We start from the raw sequence: 17557 nt of genomic DNA, 5'->3' as shown, positions 1-17557 counted from the left end.
AGGAGGGTATAGGCTAGTAAAGATACTGACAGGAATATTATCTGAGAAACCATAAAATTGTTAATGTTTGTAAAATAAACTTGGGATTTTTTTTGGTTTTTTAACAACTTTCTGGACTCAGTGTTTTACCAGAGAGTAATGGGTTGGTGGCAGCGGGGAAGCGAGCACAGTGGTGGCACAGGGATCAATAGACCATTAAACATCCGGGGACCCTGTGTGATCGCCACAGGTGGGTTATGAATGTAACGAATCAATAAAAATAAAAGCTCTTGACGAAGAATATCAGAACGCAACAACGTAGATGTCTTTATATTTGCTCTTTATTGCTGTCTATCTAACATGGAAGTTCTGGGAAGGCAATGCAGGGTGTGTGTGTTTCCCACCACCAAAGAATATTCATAGCCCCTCGCTCTTTCTCCAAGCCAGATGTGATATCTTGGGGAAGATCGTTACTTGTACATCGAGATTCAAGGCATCTAGAGGAGAGGAGAGCAGAGAACGTGGACCAAGGAAGACTTGAGGAAGGAGATGTCATCCACTCTCGGAAGGAAGCTCTGCAAAAGCTGGACTGCGGGGATTCAAATCAGGATCCGACCTTGTGGCCACTTAGCATTTCTTGACGTTGCATTGCCCCATGTTGATGGAAGGACAGGCCTTCACACAGGTTTGGTCAGAGCACACGGTGACGCAGGGGTTCCCGCACTTTGTGGCGCATGTCTTCACCCCGCTACAGGGGTTGGCGCACTTAGTAGCACAGGGAGTGACGCTCACGTTGCCGCAGGCGTCCTGGCAGACGGTGGCGCATGCGCCCCCAGTTGGGGCTGGGATGGGAGCCACACAAACAGCTCCACAGGGATCCTGGCACACAGAAGCGCACTGACCCTTGCTCGGGGCCACGCAGACGGAGCCGCCAGAGGTGGTGCACACCGTGGCGCATGAGCCGGAGCTTTGCTGTGGGGTCACACAAACGGAGCCACAGGGACCCTGGCAGACGGTGGCACACTGGGGCTGCTGCGGTGTCACACAGACGGAGCCGCATGGGCCCTGGCAGACGGTCGAGCATTGACCCTGGCCTTGTGACACGCAGACGGACCCACCGGGAGTGGCACATACGGTCGGCCCCTGGTTCTGCAGGGGGGTCACGGAGATGGAGCCGCAAGGACCCTGGCAGACAGTGGCACACTGGGGCTGCTGTGGAGTGACGCAGATGGAGCCTCCAGGAGTGGCACACACGGTGGCGCATTTAGGAGTGCAGGCATCTGCGCACGATGACTGAGATGGGGTCACGCAGACGGCGCCTCCAGGAGTTGCACACACGGTGGCACTCTTAGTCTTCACGCATGAAGGAGGTGGAAGGCAGGGTTGCTTGCACTGGTAAGACATCTTGGTGGGGAGGTTTTAAGCTCTGGAAGAGAAATAAATCATAAGAACAAAAAAGGAACACGCTGAATCAGGCCAGTGCCCCACCTAGTCCAGCCTCCTGGTGTCACAGTGTTCAGATCCCCCCAGCAACTGTGAAATCTAGGCCTCTGGAGCTGGAGGTTCCATAAGAGCATAGGAAGAACCTGGTGGATGTGGAGCCTGTGGCCCTCCAGACGCTACTCAATGATAGCTCCCATTGTCCCTGACCATTGGCCGTGCCAATGGGGGATGGTAGGGTTTAGACTCCAAGAACATTGGCTGGTGGAAGGTATAGTCCAAGAACATTTTGAGGGCCACAGATACCACATCCCTGATATAAAGACTGCAAGTCAGATTATCCTCCACCAGGGCCAGGGCCTTCTCAGTGATGGCTCCGACTTGGTGCAATGCTCTGTCCCATGAGACCAGGGCCCTGCAGGATTGAACTTCCTTCTGCAGGGCCTGTAAAACAGAGCTATTCCACCTGGCTTTCAATTTGAACTTAGCCTGATCTTTTATTCCCCTCCCTTCCCTTTTTATGAAGATTACCCGCTCTGGGATCCCACAGCTAATTTTCCCCTGGTCTCTTCACTGGCCCAAATGGGACTAATTTAGCCAGCTAGCCCTGGTGATCATCTAATGTTTATTGGATGGATTTTCCCCCCAAATTGATTTTTTATTTTATTGTTATTTACGCTTCATACCGTATTTTATGCTGGTTTTTTTTGTAGCATCAATTGTTTTAAATTTGTTGTTAGCAGCCCTGAGCCCGGTTTTCTGAACTGGGATGGGCGGGTTATAAATAAAAAATTATTATATTATTTATTATTAAGCTCTCTGATAAAATAGTTCCCCGCAGTTCTTGTCCAGTTCTCCCTGAAGAGTGTTGAACTCAATCCTGCTGTGAAATCACAGCTGCTTAGCCAGTGACAGGGATCTTGACCCCTTTCCTTGTAAAGACACACAACGAGACCGAAGGAGATAAGCCAATGGTTCCAGCCAGGAGCACAGAGTTTGGGAAGAGTGTTGTGATAGTGGAGACATCAGAGGTTATTGTGGGGGAAGAAAATTGCACATCATACAGATGGGCCCTTAGCTATGTAAATCATAAGCAGCAGCAGAGCAACTGTTAATTATAGTGTCTAGGGCTGAACAGCTGCTTCTAACAAGTTCTTACGAATGCTGAGTACATTGGCAGTTGTTCCTTGAAAGTTGCCCCATAGCTCTTAAAGGGTATGGGAGATGCCTTTCGACCGCAAGTGGGTGTCCATAGATGTTGTTCAACACAGTCTGGGTGTATCACAACCTCATTTTTAAATGAATGGGGGTTGGGGCCACTCTGATGCACACAAACCAGTTTGCTCAAGGTGACCTTAACTAAATGCTGTGTTGTCTCAAAGGAGATTATGGCACCTCCTCAGTCCCTTTGCAAAATAATAACAATCAGAAGCTCTAGTTAAGTGCTGGAGGAGACTCTTGAGAGTTCCGTGGACTGCAAGAAGATCAAACCTCTCTATTCTTAAGGAAATCAGCCCTGAGTGCTCACTGGAAGGACAGATCCTGAAGCTGAGGCTCCAAAACTTTGGCCACCTCACGAGAAGAGAAGACTCCCTGGAAAAGACCCTCATGTTGGGAAAGATGGAGGGCACAAGGAGAAGGGGACGACAGAGGACAAGATGGTGGGACAGTGTTCTCGAAGCTCCCAGCATGAGTTTGACCAAATTGCGGGAGGCAGTGGAAGACAGGAGTGCCTGGCATGCTCTGGTCCAGGGGGTCACGAAGAGTCGGACACGACTAAACGACTAAACAACAACAAAGTTAAGTCAATGTAGTTCATATGAGACTTGAGATGGACCTCCACCTGTGGCCCTAAAAATATTGTTGGGCTGCAACTCCCATCAGTCCCAGCCAAAATGGCCAATGACCATACATGATTGGAGGTGCAGCCTGGCAACATCTGCCTATATACTGAAATTCTCCTGGAACACAGAAACCCTGCAGGATGTGACATCAGTCATGGACTTCCTCTTTCCCGGAATGCCATTTTCAGTTCCCCTTCCTTTATGGTTCCCACGTTGTGCTTGAAAGTGCATGGGCAAAGGGGACTGAAATGACAAAAGCCATCATGGTGGCTGCAGAAGATTGCCAGTGGGCAAGGGAATGGGTCTTCAGGGCCCCTCCATCCTCCTTGCCCTTCTCTCACTCAGAGGAACATCAGAGGAACCTGGCTGCTGGATCAGACCAATCAAAAACTTTTTGGGGATGAAAACATCAAATCTTCACCAAGGCTAGCTATCCAGACTGGTCCGACGTGGGCCAGAAAAAAGCCAGGGAAGTCCCCAAATAGGAGTTCCATCACAGAAGGAGAAAGGAAAGAGGGGGAGGGGATCAAGTTGATTCCAAGCTGAAGGCCAGGAGGAACAATTCTGTCTTACAGGCCCTGCGGAAAGAAATCAGATCCTGCAGGGCTCTGGTCTCATGAGACAGAGCGGTCCACCAAGTACTGAAAAGGCCCTGGCTCTGGTTGAGGCTAATCTGATTTCCTTAGGGCCCGGGACCTCTAGGGTGTTGCTATTTATGGACCTTAAGGTCCATAAATAGTCTACCATATTCTGTTCTCACTGTGGCCATCCAGATGCCCCAAGCAGGACCTGAGTGCAAGAACAATTCTTTCTCCCTGTTTGTGGTTCCCTGCAACTGGTGTCCAGTGACAACCTACCTCTGACCGGAGGGAGAACGCAGCCCTTCCATCTAGCAGATATTGTTAGCCTTATGCCTCTGTGAATTTGCCTAATCCTGCAAGACGAATCATCAGCAGATACAGAGTACATTATGCAAATGAGGAAAATTTTATGAGTGCGTGTTTCATTTGCATAATTTTAACAGGGCGTTCAGCTTCTGTTGTCCCAGAATTTTGAACGGCTGTGGCGCAGCCTTGCAAAATTCCACAATTCATTGCTGATGGATATATATTCAATGTGCGTGTTAGCACAAGCCTGGGATGCGCCTTGCATGTGGAAGTGCCATTGCTCAGAGGCAGAACACCAGCTTCTCTTGCAGAAGCTACCATTTTCAGTCCCTGCACATCTCTAGGTAGGGCTGGGGGGAGGGATCCTTGCCTGAAATCTTGGAGTGTTGCTGTCAGTTGGTGTGGACACTACTGACCTAGATGGACCACCTGTCTGACTTGGCATAAGTCAGCTTCCGTGTTCCTTTGTAACCTGTAGCTTACAAGTAGAGTGCATGTTTTTTTTCATGCTGATGGTCCCTAATTCAATGGCACCTCCAATTGGAAAGATCAAACAGCTGATGACAATAAAGACTTCTCTGTCTCTCTGAGACCCCAGAGAGCCTCTGCTGGTCACAGGAGACCCGTGGTTCTCAACCTGGGGGTCCCCAGATGTTGTTGGACTACAACTCCCATCATCCCTGAGCTCTGGCCTTGCTAGCTATGGGTGATGGGAGTTGTAGTTCAACAGCATCTGGGGACCCACAGGTTGAGAAAGGCTGCAGTAGACTATTCTGAACTGCATGGACCAATAGTTGGGTTTGTTAGTAGACAGCTTCCTGTTTTGCCTCTGCTGTCAACATAGGAGCATCAGAAACTGCACGAGATCCACGGATCCTGTCATCTATACTGACAGGCAGTGGATCTCCAGGATTTCAAGCAGGGGGTCTCTCCTAGTCTTACTTGGAGATGCTGAGGATAGGATCTGGGACCTTAAGCGTGTAATTCATAGAGACATAGAAGTGTAGACTTGGGGTCCCCTCAAGTTCAACCCCCTGCAATACAGGAATCCATCCATGTTCAAGCATCCATGACAGATGGCCACCCAACATCTGCTTCAAAACCTGCAAGGAAGGAGAGCCCACAACATCCCTAGAGACTCCATTGCAAGAAAGTTTAGTTGGTATCTCCTTTCTCATAAGTTGAAGCCATTGGCTCGAGTCCTCCCCTCCAGAGCAGGAGAAAACGAGCTTGCTCCATTCAGATGCTCCACCACTGAATTATGGCCACATGAAAAGTGTCTGCTGGATGTGGGCCAGCACCCTGTTTTCACAGTGGCCAAACAGATGCCCACGGCAACCAGAACGAGAGTGTAACAGCCCTGAGGTTCTCAGCAACTGGTAATCAGAAACATACACTCTCTGATAAAGCTCCTTCCCTTTCAATGCACCTTTGAAACATCCTCATAGACAACCAGCATGCTTTGGCGGAAGCTCTCCCTTACACTCCTCCTTTCTGTATGGGTTGGCCATATTGCAATATGGTGGATAGGGACAGTGTCTTCCACTGGAAACAGCTTAAGTTACGGGGTGCAGGCCAGGCCGTGTGACACACATAGCTTTGCTCTCTCCCACACTGTTGTCACTGCTTGTTCACTGTTCTATCTAGCTTCTGCCATGACCTCATCGCAACTGTTGCCCAAGGCATCTGCCCCACTCTGCCTTATGGTAGAGATGGTCGCGGACAGCTAATGGACAGTTTTGTATGGAGGATTCATTCAGACCAGACCCTATCTGCAGTCTGAAGTGGTATAAAGGCATCCTGGCCTCCGCTTGGTGAACTTCAACAAGAGGAGAAGCCACCAACCGTATTTCTGAACTTGTTGGGTTTGAACGTTAAGATTTGTCGATGGTGGGTCGTTGTTTTCTGTATTAATTTTTTTAAATTGAGCTTTGAGCAGTTGGAAGAGCACCATATAAATAATCTATTTGAATGAGTGAATAAATAAATAAAATTTGGGATAGCCTCAAACATCTATTTGAATGGACAAACAAATACTGAAGAATAATAGAACCAACAGCGCAGTGAAGCAACAGGAAGAACTTTCTGACAGCAAGAGCTGTTTGGCACTGAAATGGTCTCCTCCACGAGGTTGTGGACTCTCCTTCCTTGCAGATTTTTAAGCAGAGGTCAGGGATGCTTTAGCTGACATCCCTGCATTGCGGTGGATTGGATGAACCCATCCCTGGCGGTCCCTTCTAACTCTACAATTCTATGATTCTATGATACTACTTCTCCAACGAAGATCAAAAACTGGGGTGGCCCAAACTGGTAAGTAATTTGGATGAGGAATGACTGTTGTTGGGCCAAGTCACCCATCAGCCCCAGTTGGCATGGCCAGTAGTCAGGGATGATGGGAGTTGTAGTTGAACCATGTTCTTGGCGTCCAACTCCAATCAGCCCTTGTTGGCATGGTCAATGGTCAGGGATGATGGGAATTGTAGTTGAACCATGTTCTTGGTGTCCAACTCCAATCAGTCCTAGTTGGCATGGTCAATGGTCAGGGATGATGGGAGTTGTAGTTGAACCATGTTCTTGGCGTCCAACTCCAATCAGCCCTCATTGGCATGGTCAATGGTCAGGGATGATGGGAGTTATAGTCCAGCAGGACCTGGAGCTTCTGCATCCCTGCAGTAAAGGATGTAAAGGCTCCTACTGCCTATTGTAATTTAGAACCCATTATTCCACCTTCCTGCTCCTACTCCCTGTTATTATTCCTATTTTTTACCATGCCACCAAGGTGTCGGCTGCTAATCCCATGTTTAAGAGAAGCCACTTACACCTCCACTGAAGAGAGAGCTGCTGATGGTATCGCCACCATCAGGCATTCTCCTTCTACCTCTCTTGTTCTCTGATCTCCTTCCTTATGTCTTCCTTATGTCTTGGTTCTTTCACCCTCCTGGCACTTCTTCACTCCTCTGTAATTCTCCTCTGTTGCCACTCATTTATTTTAAGAAATTGCCTCCTCTGAAATGAAGGCAGGGAAGTCCCCCAAAGGCAGCACCTTGAACAGAATGGCCAAAATCTCATTGGCTGTCGTAAGCCATCCCCGAAGCCATCGGCGGAAATTACAACCTTTGGTACTACTAATTTTTCCTCCAAGTGGGGAATAAAACCCAATAAGCAAAAGAATGCAGTAATAAGCAAGCAGCCTGGCTGTAGCCTAAAATTGTTTGTCAAGAGCTCAATTGAGACGGGCTCTTCCATGAGAACAAGAGAGATCCCAAGATACTCACCACGGTGGATGGCAAGAGCAGGATGATCCAAGAGTCCAAGTTGAGTTTGGTGGACACACCGAGCTGGCCGCCTCTTTTATATGACTTCCAAGAGGCAAGATCCCGGAAAGATGGTGCCCCGAGGGATGGGAAGCTTGTTAAGAGCACCCAAAGCTCGCCCCACCTAGTCATCTCCAAATTGCTGACAGCCCTCATTAGTTTGAATGGAATCCTCCTGAGTGGAAGGACTTTGGAAATGAGAAGGCTGGGTCACGTGAAGCTGGCTGGACCCACATGGAAGTGGGAAAACAAAGAACGGGGATAAATTGTTTATTTTAAGGAACTAAATATGGATAGATGGATGAATGGATGGATGAATCCTCACATCTGCTGCTGTCCTCACATCCCTTCTTTAGGCCCTGAGTCACACAGTATGGAAAGCCACCCTATTCCTTGGGATGCTCTTTGAACCGCCAAACCATTCCTTGGTACGGATCACAAGCTCAAAAGTTCAGAACAGGCATATTCAACCTCTTCAGACCCACTTTTAACCCATCTGCGGACCCATGGCTTCCTCTTTCACCATATATCCACATGGCAGCCGTGTTCCTGTTATGACCCACCTTGGACCAGGCTGTGATCCACTAGCAGCTAAGGACCACTGGTCACAACGTGTGGATGGAGGTCTACCAGGGGAGAAGCCAGGTCCATCCAGATCCAAGAGAGAGAGTTGGCCTCTACTCCAAAAGCAAAATGTAGGGGAAGGGCCGTAGCTCAGGGGTGGAACATGCAGAAAGTTCAATCCCTAGCATCTCCTAGTGGAGCCATGAATGTCAGAATGAGAGCCAGAGGGGACATCAGGAAGGAGGGAGAGAAAGCCACTTCCACCCTACGAAGGAGGTGGGGTTGTGGGCGTCACGGCCCCACCACGCGCTGGGTGGCTGGAGCCCAGCCCTCATTGATTGGGGGGATTCCCTGCAGTGTCACCCCCTGGCCAGCCAATTGGCTGGTTCTGGGTGCGTGGCCTGCCCTATTTAAGGCAGGACATAGCTGGGGATCTCCCTCTTTGCTGCTCATCAGCTGTTCCTGCTTTTCCCACCCTCCCGCCCTACAAGGTTTTTGTTCCTTGACCTTGCTATGGACCTTGGTTGGTCGCCATTGAGGGGCCTGGTAGGAATTTTCTCACTTGGCAAATTGGCTCCAGCCTTTTGCCTACCTCGTTGCAAATCACCACAACTTTCTTGGTATTGGCGGTTAGGCATTGGTATTGTTCTGTAGATGGAAGAGGGGAGGAAGCGCCATCACCTGCCCCACATATTGAAGGGTAGTCCATTAAAGGACTCCGGGGGCGTGGCCCTGTCCGAAGCCCGGGGAGGTGAGGGCCTAAGGAATGCCTCCAGTCGGTGACCCCGGGGGAGTTCCTAGTTGATGTGCATCAGCAGGACTCCCCCTCCTGGTGGTTAACTCTTCCCAGACTTCAAGCGAACAGGCTGAAGTTGGATAGTCGGTTAGCACCAGTGCCTAAGCCAATACCGCTCATCACCTGAAACCAATAAAGTTGTGGCCTTATTTCGCCCATTAACCTTAATAATTGTGTCATGTGCCATTATTTCCACTGGGGGGGGGGAGGAACTCGCCACGCAAAAGAGGCTGTCAGACTGAGTGACAGAGTATAGTTTCAGGAAGAAGGAGGGAAAGTGGTGCCAGGCAGGGGCCTATGAAGGGGGGTGAGTGAGGTGCGGTCTGCTCTGGGTGTCACCCTGATGACAAAATGGCGGGCAGCACTTGTCACCGCAGGGCCTGCAAGGTGCATGAGGCATGCGTCTTGGTGCCTGCAGGCTCCGCGCTGTCCGCCTGCTGCCTCCCCCCCAGCTGTAGGGCAGCTGAGACCCTACTATGCGCCCTGTCTCTATGGCCACCGTGCACCCCGTCTCATCCTGTATGGGTGCCACACGCCCTGATTCGTCCCTATGGGTGCCAGGCCCCCGAGGCATGCGGCGCCCATAGGGACAGCACTGGGCGGCACGTCATGGGGTTCACGGCTTTAATAATAATAATAATAATAATAATAATAATAATAATAATAATTTATTATTTGTAGCCCGCCCATCTGGCTGGGTTTCCCCAGCCACTCTGGGCGGCTTCCACAGAGACCAAAAATACACTAAAATGTCACACATTAAAAACATCCCTAAACAGGGCTGCCTTAAGATGTCTTCTGAATATCAGGTAGTTGTTTATCTCTTTGACATCTGATGGGAGGGCATTCCACAGGGCGGGCGCCACCACCGAGAAGGCCCTCTGCCTGGTTCCCTGTAGGTTTGCTTCTTGCAATGAGGGAACCGCCAGAAGGCCCTCGGTGCTGGACCTCAGCGTCCGGGCAGAACGATGGGGGTGGAGACGCTCCTTCAGGTATACTGGGCTAAGGCACGGATGCCACGTTCAAAAAGATCTTTCCAGAATTCCCAGTTCTTGATCTCATCGTGAGCTGTTAACATTTTGGTGGAATGCAATGTTGTCATGATCACCTGGAGAGAGATAAAATGAGATTTATTGTGTTTTAATAAATGGGTTCTGAGTCATTATTGTTACCTTTTGAGCCAAGAAGGACAGATCAGTCAATCTGGGAGGGTGAGGTGCCTGGGATGGAATTCTGCCCAGTCACCTCCAAAGAGGATAAACAATGGAAATGGGAAGGAGTTCCATTGCCCTTTCATCTTTCCAATTAATTAATGGCGGATGCCCCGTGAGTCAATAAATGTCTTCTTCCTCCTCTTTTGTTTTCCCTCAGTTGAACAAAAGCTACCAAGATCTGTCCTTCTGCTTCACCCCTTGGCAGGATTTGAACCCGTCCTGCGATGATATCTGATGGGAATGTGGTCTATGTGCAAACACTCAAAACAGGTACTGCCTCTCCCTGGGAACGGTGCTCCTTAAACGAGATACATACACCAGAGGTGTTCTTAGTCCTGGCTGAAAACAGGGCTAGTTCTAACTGAAAAACAAGGCTCTTAGTGTTGAATCACCAGGGATAAATTGTCTGGAATAAATTATCAGCTGGGATGAGGCATGTGCCCCATGTCTTGATGTTTGTGTGCCCATTGAAGATGCTTTTATTTAAGGAGGCTTTCCTAGTCATTCATGGAATATTAACTGTACACCTGTAGCAAAGGTTGTACCATTGTAGGACAATTTTGAGAGTAATAATAATAATAATAATAATATTTATACCCCGCCCATCCAGCTGGGTTTCCCCAGGCACTCTGGGTGGCTCCCAACAGATTAAAAACAGAAGAAAACATCAAACATTAAAAACTTCCCTAAACAGGGCTGCCTTCAGATGTCTTCTAAAAGTCAGATAGTTGTTTGTTTCCTTAACATCTGATGGGAGGACGTTCCACAGGGCGGGCGCCACCACTGAGAAGGCCCTCTGCCTGGTTCCCTGTAACCTCACTTCTCACAGGGAGGGAACCACCAGAAGATCCTCGGAGCTGGACCTCAGTGTCTGGGCAGAATGATGGGGGTGGAGACTCACCTTCAGGTATACTGAGAGATCTTTTCTTTTCCCTGACCCCCTTCCTTTCATAATAAATGTAGAGGATATATACACACAAGTAAACTTACACTTTTTTCTTTTGGGCCAATACTACAAGATAACTGAATTGCTGTTTACTTTAATATTGGGAAACCTTGGACTACAATTCCCAACATCCCTAACCACTGGTCCTAGCTAGGAATGATGGGAGTTGTAGTCCAAGAACTGCTGGAGACCCAAGTTTGGGAAACACTCTGTTACAGGAAAGTGTGCTTTTGTCTGTGTGCAATGAACGGGTGGTGCTGTGGGTTAAACCACAGAGCCTCTTGGGCTTGCTGATCAGAAGGTCGGCAGTTCGAATCCCCGCGATGGGGTGAGCTCCCGTTGCTCAGTCGCTGCTCCTGCCAACCTAGCAGTTCGAAAGCACGTCAAAGTGCAAGTAGATAAATAGGTACCATCCGGCGGGAAGATAAACGCCGTTTCCGTGCGCTGCTCTGGTTTGCCAGAAGCGGCTTAGTCATGCTGGCCACATGACCTGGAAGCTGTACGCCGGTTCCCTCGGCCAATAAAGCGAGATGAACGCCGCAACCCCAGAGTTGTCCGCAACTGGACCTAATGGTCAGGGGTCCCTTTACCTTTGAACAATGATGGCATATTTGGGTTTTGATGTATCTCCAAACACTCAAAGATCCCCTTCCAAGTTCACCCCAAGGGCTTATCTTTCCCACTTACCTTTCCTCTTTTCTTTTCAGACATGGTCTTCACCTTAAAGCTCAAAGCCTGAGCACCCTTTCTTCCCCTCTGGAGCTTCCGCTGTGAAAGCCTGCTCTTTAGCTCACAATCGGAGCAAACATCCATCTGCGAAAAACCCAAATTGATGACCTCTTGAAAGGTTCCAGCTCTCAGATACTCTTGACCTGGATGTTGGCACCTGCTAGAACCTCAGTTGCCCCAAATGGAAAACCTTGCAACTTTCACTTGGGTATAAAAATTATTTTGGAGTTTAGAATCAGCTGAAAAAAATAACTCCTAAATTAGGTGGTGCCAAAAGCTTGGAAGATGCTGAAAAATTCTATGCTGTTTGGTGAGATTTTACTCTCTATACAACAAGTACAGACACACAGGACTTCTCAATAGTAGAATGAGATTCTGTTTTCCTAATGGTTTTAAAATACTTTACCAACCTAATATTAAGTATCTCTTGGATATACTGTGCTTTTTTGTACTGCTATAATTTTTATTGGAGCAATTTGTTTTCTTTACTTCAATGAAATCTTTCAAAAAATGCATCCCTTTTTGCGAATTGATCACCAGTGAAGAAAATGCTAACTCTCCATCCTTGTGAAAGTATTCATGAAGATATCAGATTCCATACTATCTCTAATTTGAGTTTTAGAATGTGTAGAAGTTGTTTTATTGTGTTTGTACATTTTTAGAACTTCTACTTTTTGTGTTTTATTTATTGGTTTAATTTATCTAGAACGTTTGGTGCGATCAAACAAGATAGCCCCTATCCATAGGCTTACAATCTAAAAAACACCACACTCAAAGAAAAAGGGAGAAGGAGGGGAGAGGAAAATCAAAATCAAAACTCAGGCACTAATTTTAAACAGTTGTCCCTATAATGACCAGTTGGCACAGGTCGGGGCAGAGTTTTGTGGTGTAGTGGTTAAGAGTGGTAGACTTGTAATCTGGTGAACTGGGTTCGCATCTCTGCTCCTCCACATTCAGCTGCTGGTTGACCTTGGGCTAGTCACACTTTGGGTAGTGATAAAGCGGGATATCAAATTCAAACTCTTCTTCTTCTTCTTCTTCTTCTTCTTCTTCTTCTTCTTCTTCTTCTTTTTCTTTTTCTTTTTCTCCTCCTCCTCCTCTTGTTCTCCTCTTGTTATTTTTATTTATTAATTTGCTATATCATCCTTCATCCGAGGATCACAGGGTGGCATACAATATAAAAAGACAAAAATGCACAACATAGTAACCAACAAAAACAACACCCCACCATAGTTTGAAAGGCCATAGGTTGTTTAATAATTAGCCAAAGGCCTGGGTGATATAATATTATGCATTGTTGCCCACTGCTTGGATGACCTCAGGCTGTGATTTGGTTTATAAATTAAGAAGGAGAAGAAGAAGAAGAAGAAGAAGAAGAAGAAGAAGAAGAAGAAGAAGAAGAAGAAGAAGAAGACAGTTCCCCCATGGGTGCAAAACTATGCTCCCTTTATGTGGCTATTTCATGCATTCTTTGTGGCTGAGTATTCCAGAAGCTGGGAGCTGTCAGAACAAGTAGAGTAGGAAAGAGATCAAGGGTTGAAATTCCACCACTGAGCCTCTTTCCTAATCGTTTCCTGGCCCAGGAGATCATGCCAATAATACTCAGAACAACCACAAGCTCATCTAGTTAATTCTCCTATTTGTGTAAGGTGTCGTTAGGCAACAGAGATTACTCATGATCATAATCCCGTTGTCATTCATTTGCGGACATGGCATTCCAGTGTGTCCGGCATCGTTGTAAGGGATGAACTTCGGGGAGAGTTCTCTCCGGTGGTAGCTATATTATTGAGGAACCTCCAATGCCTGCAGAACCTTCCTTATAGCAGGTCCATATAGCGTAGGGTTGTCTACTGTCAGGAGCTCTCTGAATTTTCAAGATGGGGCATATGACTGAGAACATGTGACACTTGTTAAAACAGCTGTGCTGGCTGCCCACCTACTGCTGAGACAGATTCAAGGTCCTTGTGTTGATTTATGTTTCCGTGCACAGTTCAAAATGTTGGTGCTGACCTTTAAACTGGGAGCCAGTGTGGTGTAGTGGTTAAGAGCGGTGGACTCGTAATCTGGTGAACCAGGTTCACTTCCCTGCTCCTCCACATGCAGCTGCTGGGTGACCTTGGGCCAGTCACACTTCTCTGAAGTCTCTCAGCCCCACTCACCTCACAGAGTGTTTGTTGTGGGGGAGGAAGGGACAGGAGAATGTTAGCCGCTTTGAGACTCCTTAGGATAGTGATAAAGAGTGATATCAAATCCAAACTCTTTTCTTCTTCTTCTTCTTTAAAGACCTAAATGGCCTTGGCCCAGTATACCTGAAGGAGTGTCTCCACCCCCATTGTTCTGCTCGGACACTGAGGTCCAGCTCCAAGGATCTTCTGGCGGTTCCCTCCCTACGAGAAGTGAAGTTACAGGAAACCAGGTAGAGGACTTTCACGGTGGTGGCGCCCACTCTGTGGAACGCCTTCCCATCAGATGTCAAGAAAATAAACAACTACCTGACTTTTAGAAGACATCTGAAGGCAGCTCTATTGGGAAGCTTTTGGTGTTTGATGTTACGTTTTTATGTGTTGGAAACTGCCCAGAGTGGCTGGTGTCACCCTGCTAGATGGGTGGGGTATATTATTCTTATTGTTCTTATTATTAATATTATTACCCTGAACAACTTAAGTGCAGGATACTCCAGGGACTACTCAGTCACTGAGATCATTAGCAGGAGTGTTGCTGGCACAGCTCATTTGGCAACAATGAGAAACTAAGCCATTGGAGTCATGGCTCCAGTGCTGTCAAATACTCTGCCAACAGAAATTGAACAGAGACTTTCTGTGTTTAAGACACTCGCTAAAAGCTTTTCTATTCTGCCAGGTCTATGCAGGCAATTAAGAAAACACACATTTCCATAGCTGAGAGCTGATTTCTGATTCTAAACAAATTTATATGGTTTTTATTGTGGGGCTCTACATTTAATTGTTGTAAACTGCTCTGATGCTTTTCTTTTTTAAAACAACAACAACAACCCATGTATACATATTTTTTTATAAATAAAGAAACTTTGGTTCCCCAGATGTTGTTGGACTACAACTCCTGTCTTCCTTGACCATTGTCTAAGGTGACTGGGGGATGATGGGAGTTCTGACCCACTGAGACCTGGTCACTCAAAAGCTGAAGGACTGATCTAGTCCAACCCTTTGCTCAGTGAGGTCCTTGAAAGGTCAACATCTGTGACAGATGCTGTGGTAATTGATAACATAATTTCCAAGGATCCCTCCAAACCCACTTCAAGTATGGAAACCACCATTCTGGGATAATGATTTCATACCCTCCAACACATCATGACAAAAAAACAGGGTGCCATCTTCCAGGGCCACACTCTGGGGTGAGTCAAATGATTTGTGTGTGATTGCAGCCCTGATAAAGCACTTTTTGGGGAAAGGTGTGAAACTGTGCCCCTGAAAAAGTTGTTTTTTTGGGGGTGATATTGCAGCCGCTAAAACGGCCAGCATGCTCTCGCAGGAAAAAAAATGGGATGTCCCTGTTTTTCCAGGACAGTTGAAGGGTATGTGATTTGTTTGGTCCCTGCTTTCCATTTTACTTTCACAATGTGGTTTCGATTTCCTTTTAAATCCCTGGAAATAGGAGGAGATGCTTCCTGAGTGAGGAAGCTATAAGTCCTCCTCTTTAGGTGATCTGGAATTTTGGCATGTGATATGGAGGACACACACACACACACACACACACACACACACACAAATGCACAAACACATCTGATTTCTGAAACGCTTCCATGCCCTCCAAACCCCTTCTGTATACCCTGCAGGTAGAAACTTGCTCTTTTCATTTTTAGATGACGCTAATGTTGCCAGGATGCTTCCCTGACCTTTGATGTGACACCGTAAAAGACCTAATTCATTCCTAGTGAATTCTTCGTGACTTTCTGTCTCCATTTCATCCATCTCTGCGATTCTCTGACCGAACATACAGGAAGATATACGGCAAGGAGATGGATAAACACAACAATGGTAATCCCTTTTTTTTTTTGGTGCCACAAAACCGTAGCGTTTATTTGCTGGTTTTTTTTTTTTTAAGCAAGGAGGAAGAGAAAAGATTATCTAGACAGGGAAAAGGGGAATAATCCAACACCAAGGGGTTTATGCAGGCCTGGCGTACCCCGAAAGGTCATAGCTGGCCATTTCCTTATTCCTTAAAGCAGAGGTGGGAAACTTTTCGTTTGTTTGTTGAGGACCACATTCCTACAGAAGTAATCTGCTTGAGGCAGGTGCTAGTGATAGGTGGGGCTAAATTTTGGGTGGTCAGGATCAGAATTGGTGAGCCGGCAATCTTTTCTGTCCGTCCCCCTCTTTTGACACCTATTCTCTCATTTTATGACATTCCCTTGCTCCTTGAAATCCCATTCTCTTTCATTTGGACAACCCATTTCTCTTTTCCCTTTCTCTCTCTCTTTTTACAGCCCCTTCCCCTCTTTTTTTACACCCCTCTCACACATTTTGAGGACGCGGGTGGCGCTGTGGGTTAAACCACAGAGCCTAGGGCTTGCCGATCAGAAGGGTGGTGGTTCGAATCCCCGCGATGGGGTGAGCTCCCGTTGCTCGGTCCCTGCTCCTGCCAACCTAGCAGTTCAGAAGCAAATCAAAAGTGCAAGTACAGTGGTGCCCCGCAAGACGAACGCCTCGCAAGACGGAAAACCCACTAGACGAAAGGGTTTTCCGTTTTGGAGGTGCTTCGCAAAACAAATTTCCTATGGGCTTGCTTCGCAAGATGAAAATGTCTTGCGAGTTTTTCCGACTTTTTTTCCCTCCCCCCCTTTTTCTAAGCTGCTAAGCCGCTTATCTGCTTATCTGCTAAGCTGATAAGCTGCTAAAAGCCGCTAAAAGCCGCTAAAAGCCGCTAAGCCGCTAATAGCGCTAATCCGCTAAGCCGTCAATGGGCTTGCTTCGCAAGACGAGAAAACCGCTAGACGAAGAGAATCACGGTACGGATTCTTTTCGTCTTGCGAGGTACCACTGTAGATAAATAGGTACTGCTCTGGCGGGAAGGTAAACGGTGTTTCCGTGCGCTGCTCTGGTTCTCCAGAAGCAGGTTAGTGCTGCTGGCCACATGACCTGGAAGCTGAATGCTGGCTCCCTTGGCCAATAAAGCGAGATGAGCCCTGCAACCTCAGAGTCGGTCACGACTGGACCTAATGGTCAGGGGTCCCTTTACCTTTACCTTTACCTTTACCTTTACCTTTACCTTTACCTTTACCTTTACCTTTACCTTTACCTTTACCTTTACCTTTACCACACATAAGCAGCCTCGGTCCAGTATATTTGAAGGAGCGTCTTCACTTCCATCCTTCTACCCGGACACTGAGATCCAGTGCCGAGGGTCTTCTGGCGGTTCCCTACCTGAGAAAAGTGAAGCTGCAGGGAACCAGGCAGAGTGGCACTTGCCCTGTGGAACGCCCTCCCACCAGGTTTCAAAGAGAAAAATAACTAGCAAACTTTTAGAAGACATCTGAAGGCAGCCCTGTTTAGGGAATCTTTTAATGTTTAATGGGTTATTGTATTTTAGTGTTTTGTTGGAAGTCGCCTAGACTATTATTATTATTATTATTATTATTATTATTATTATTATTATTATTATTTTGACCCTCACTCCCTCCCTCCCTCCCTGACCCCCTCTTCTTCCCTCTCTCCCTCTAGGCTCCCCATGCCATCATGGAATGAGGCCGAGGGCAAACGTGCGCCCACCCCTGCCTTTAAAGGATAGTAGAAAATGATACCAAGAGAGAAAGGAGGAACAAAGTTAGGAATGAAACGATTAGGGGATTTTTCAGAGAGCCCGAATCAT

The 17557-nt window shown here is 47.3% G+C and overlaps 1 protein-coding gene across 1 annotated transcript; it reads right to left on the bottom strand.

The window, feature by feature from the left end:
* Window positions 1-302: 302 nt before the first annotated feature.
* LOC307205706 (uncharacterized protein) lies at window positions 303-7504 on the bottom strand. The gene is made up of 2 exons (XM_079958450.1): window positions 7426-7504; window positions 303-1405 (listed from the first exon to the last, which is right to left on the bottom strand). Exon 2 carries the CDS (start codon window positions 1381-1383, stop codon window positions 607-609), a length of 777 nt encoding a protein of 258 aa, XP_079814576.1. The 5' UTR covers window positions 1384-1405; window positions 7426-7504; the 3' UTR covers window positions 303-606.
* Between the last annotated feature and the right edge of the window lie 10053 nt (window positions 7505-17557).

Source organism: Podarcis cretensis (assembly GCF_951804945.1).
Source record: "Podarcis cretensis genome assembly, chromosome: 16".
Lineage (NCBI taxonomy): Eukaryota > Metazoa > Chordata > Lepidosauria > Squamata > Lacertidae > Podarcis > Podarcis cretensis.
Note: the sequence above shows the minus strand (reverse complement) of the source record. Positions and strands in the feature narration are given on the sequence as shown.

Bases quoted from the DNA above. Each gene is read 5' to 3' on its own strand.
- LOC307205706 (XM_079958450.1), bottom strand. From the start codon at position 1,383: ATGTCTTACCAGTGCAAGCAACCCTGCCTTCCACCTCCTTCATGCGTG.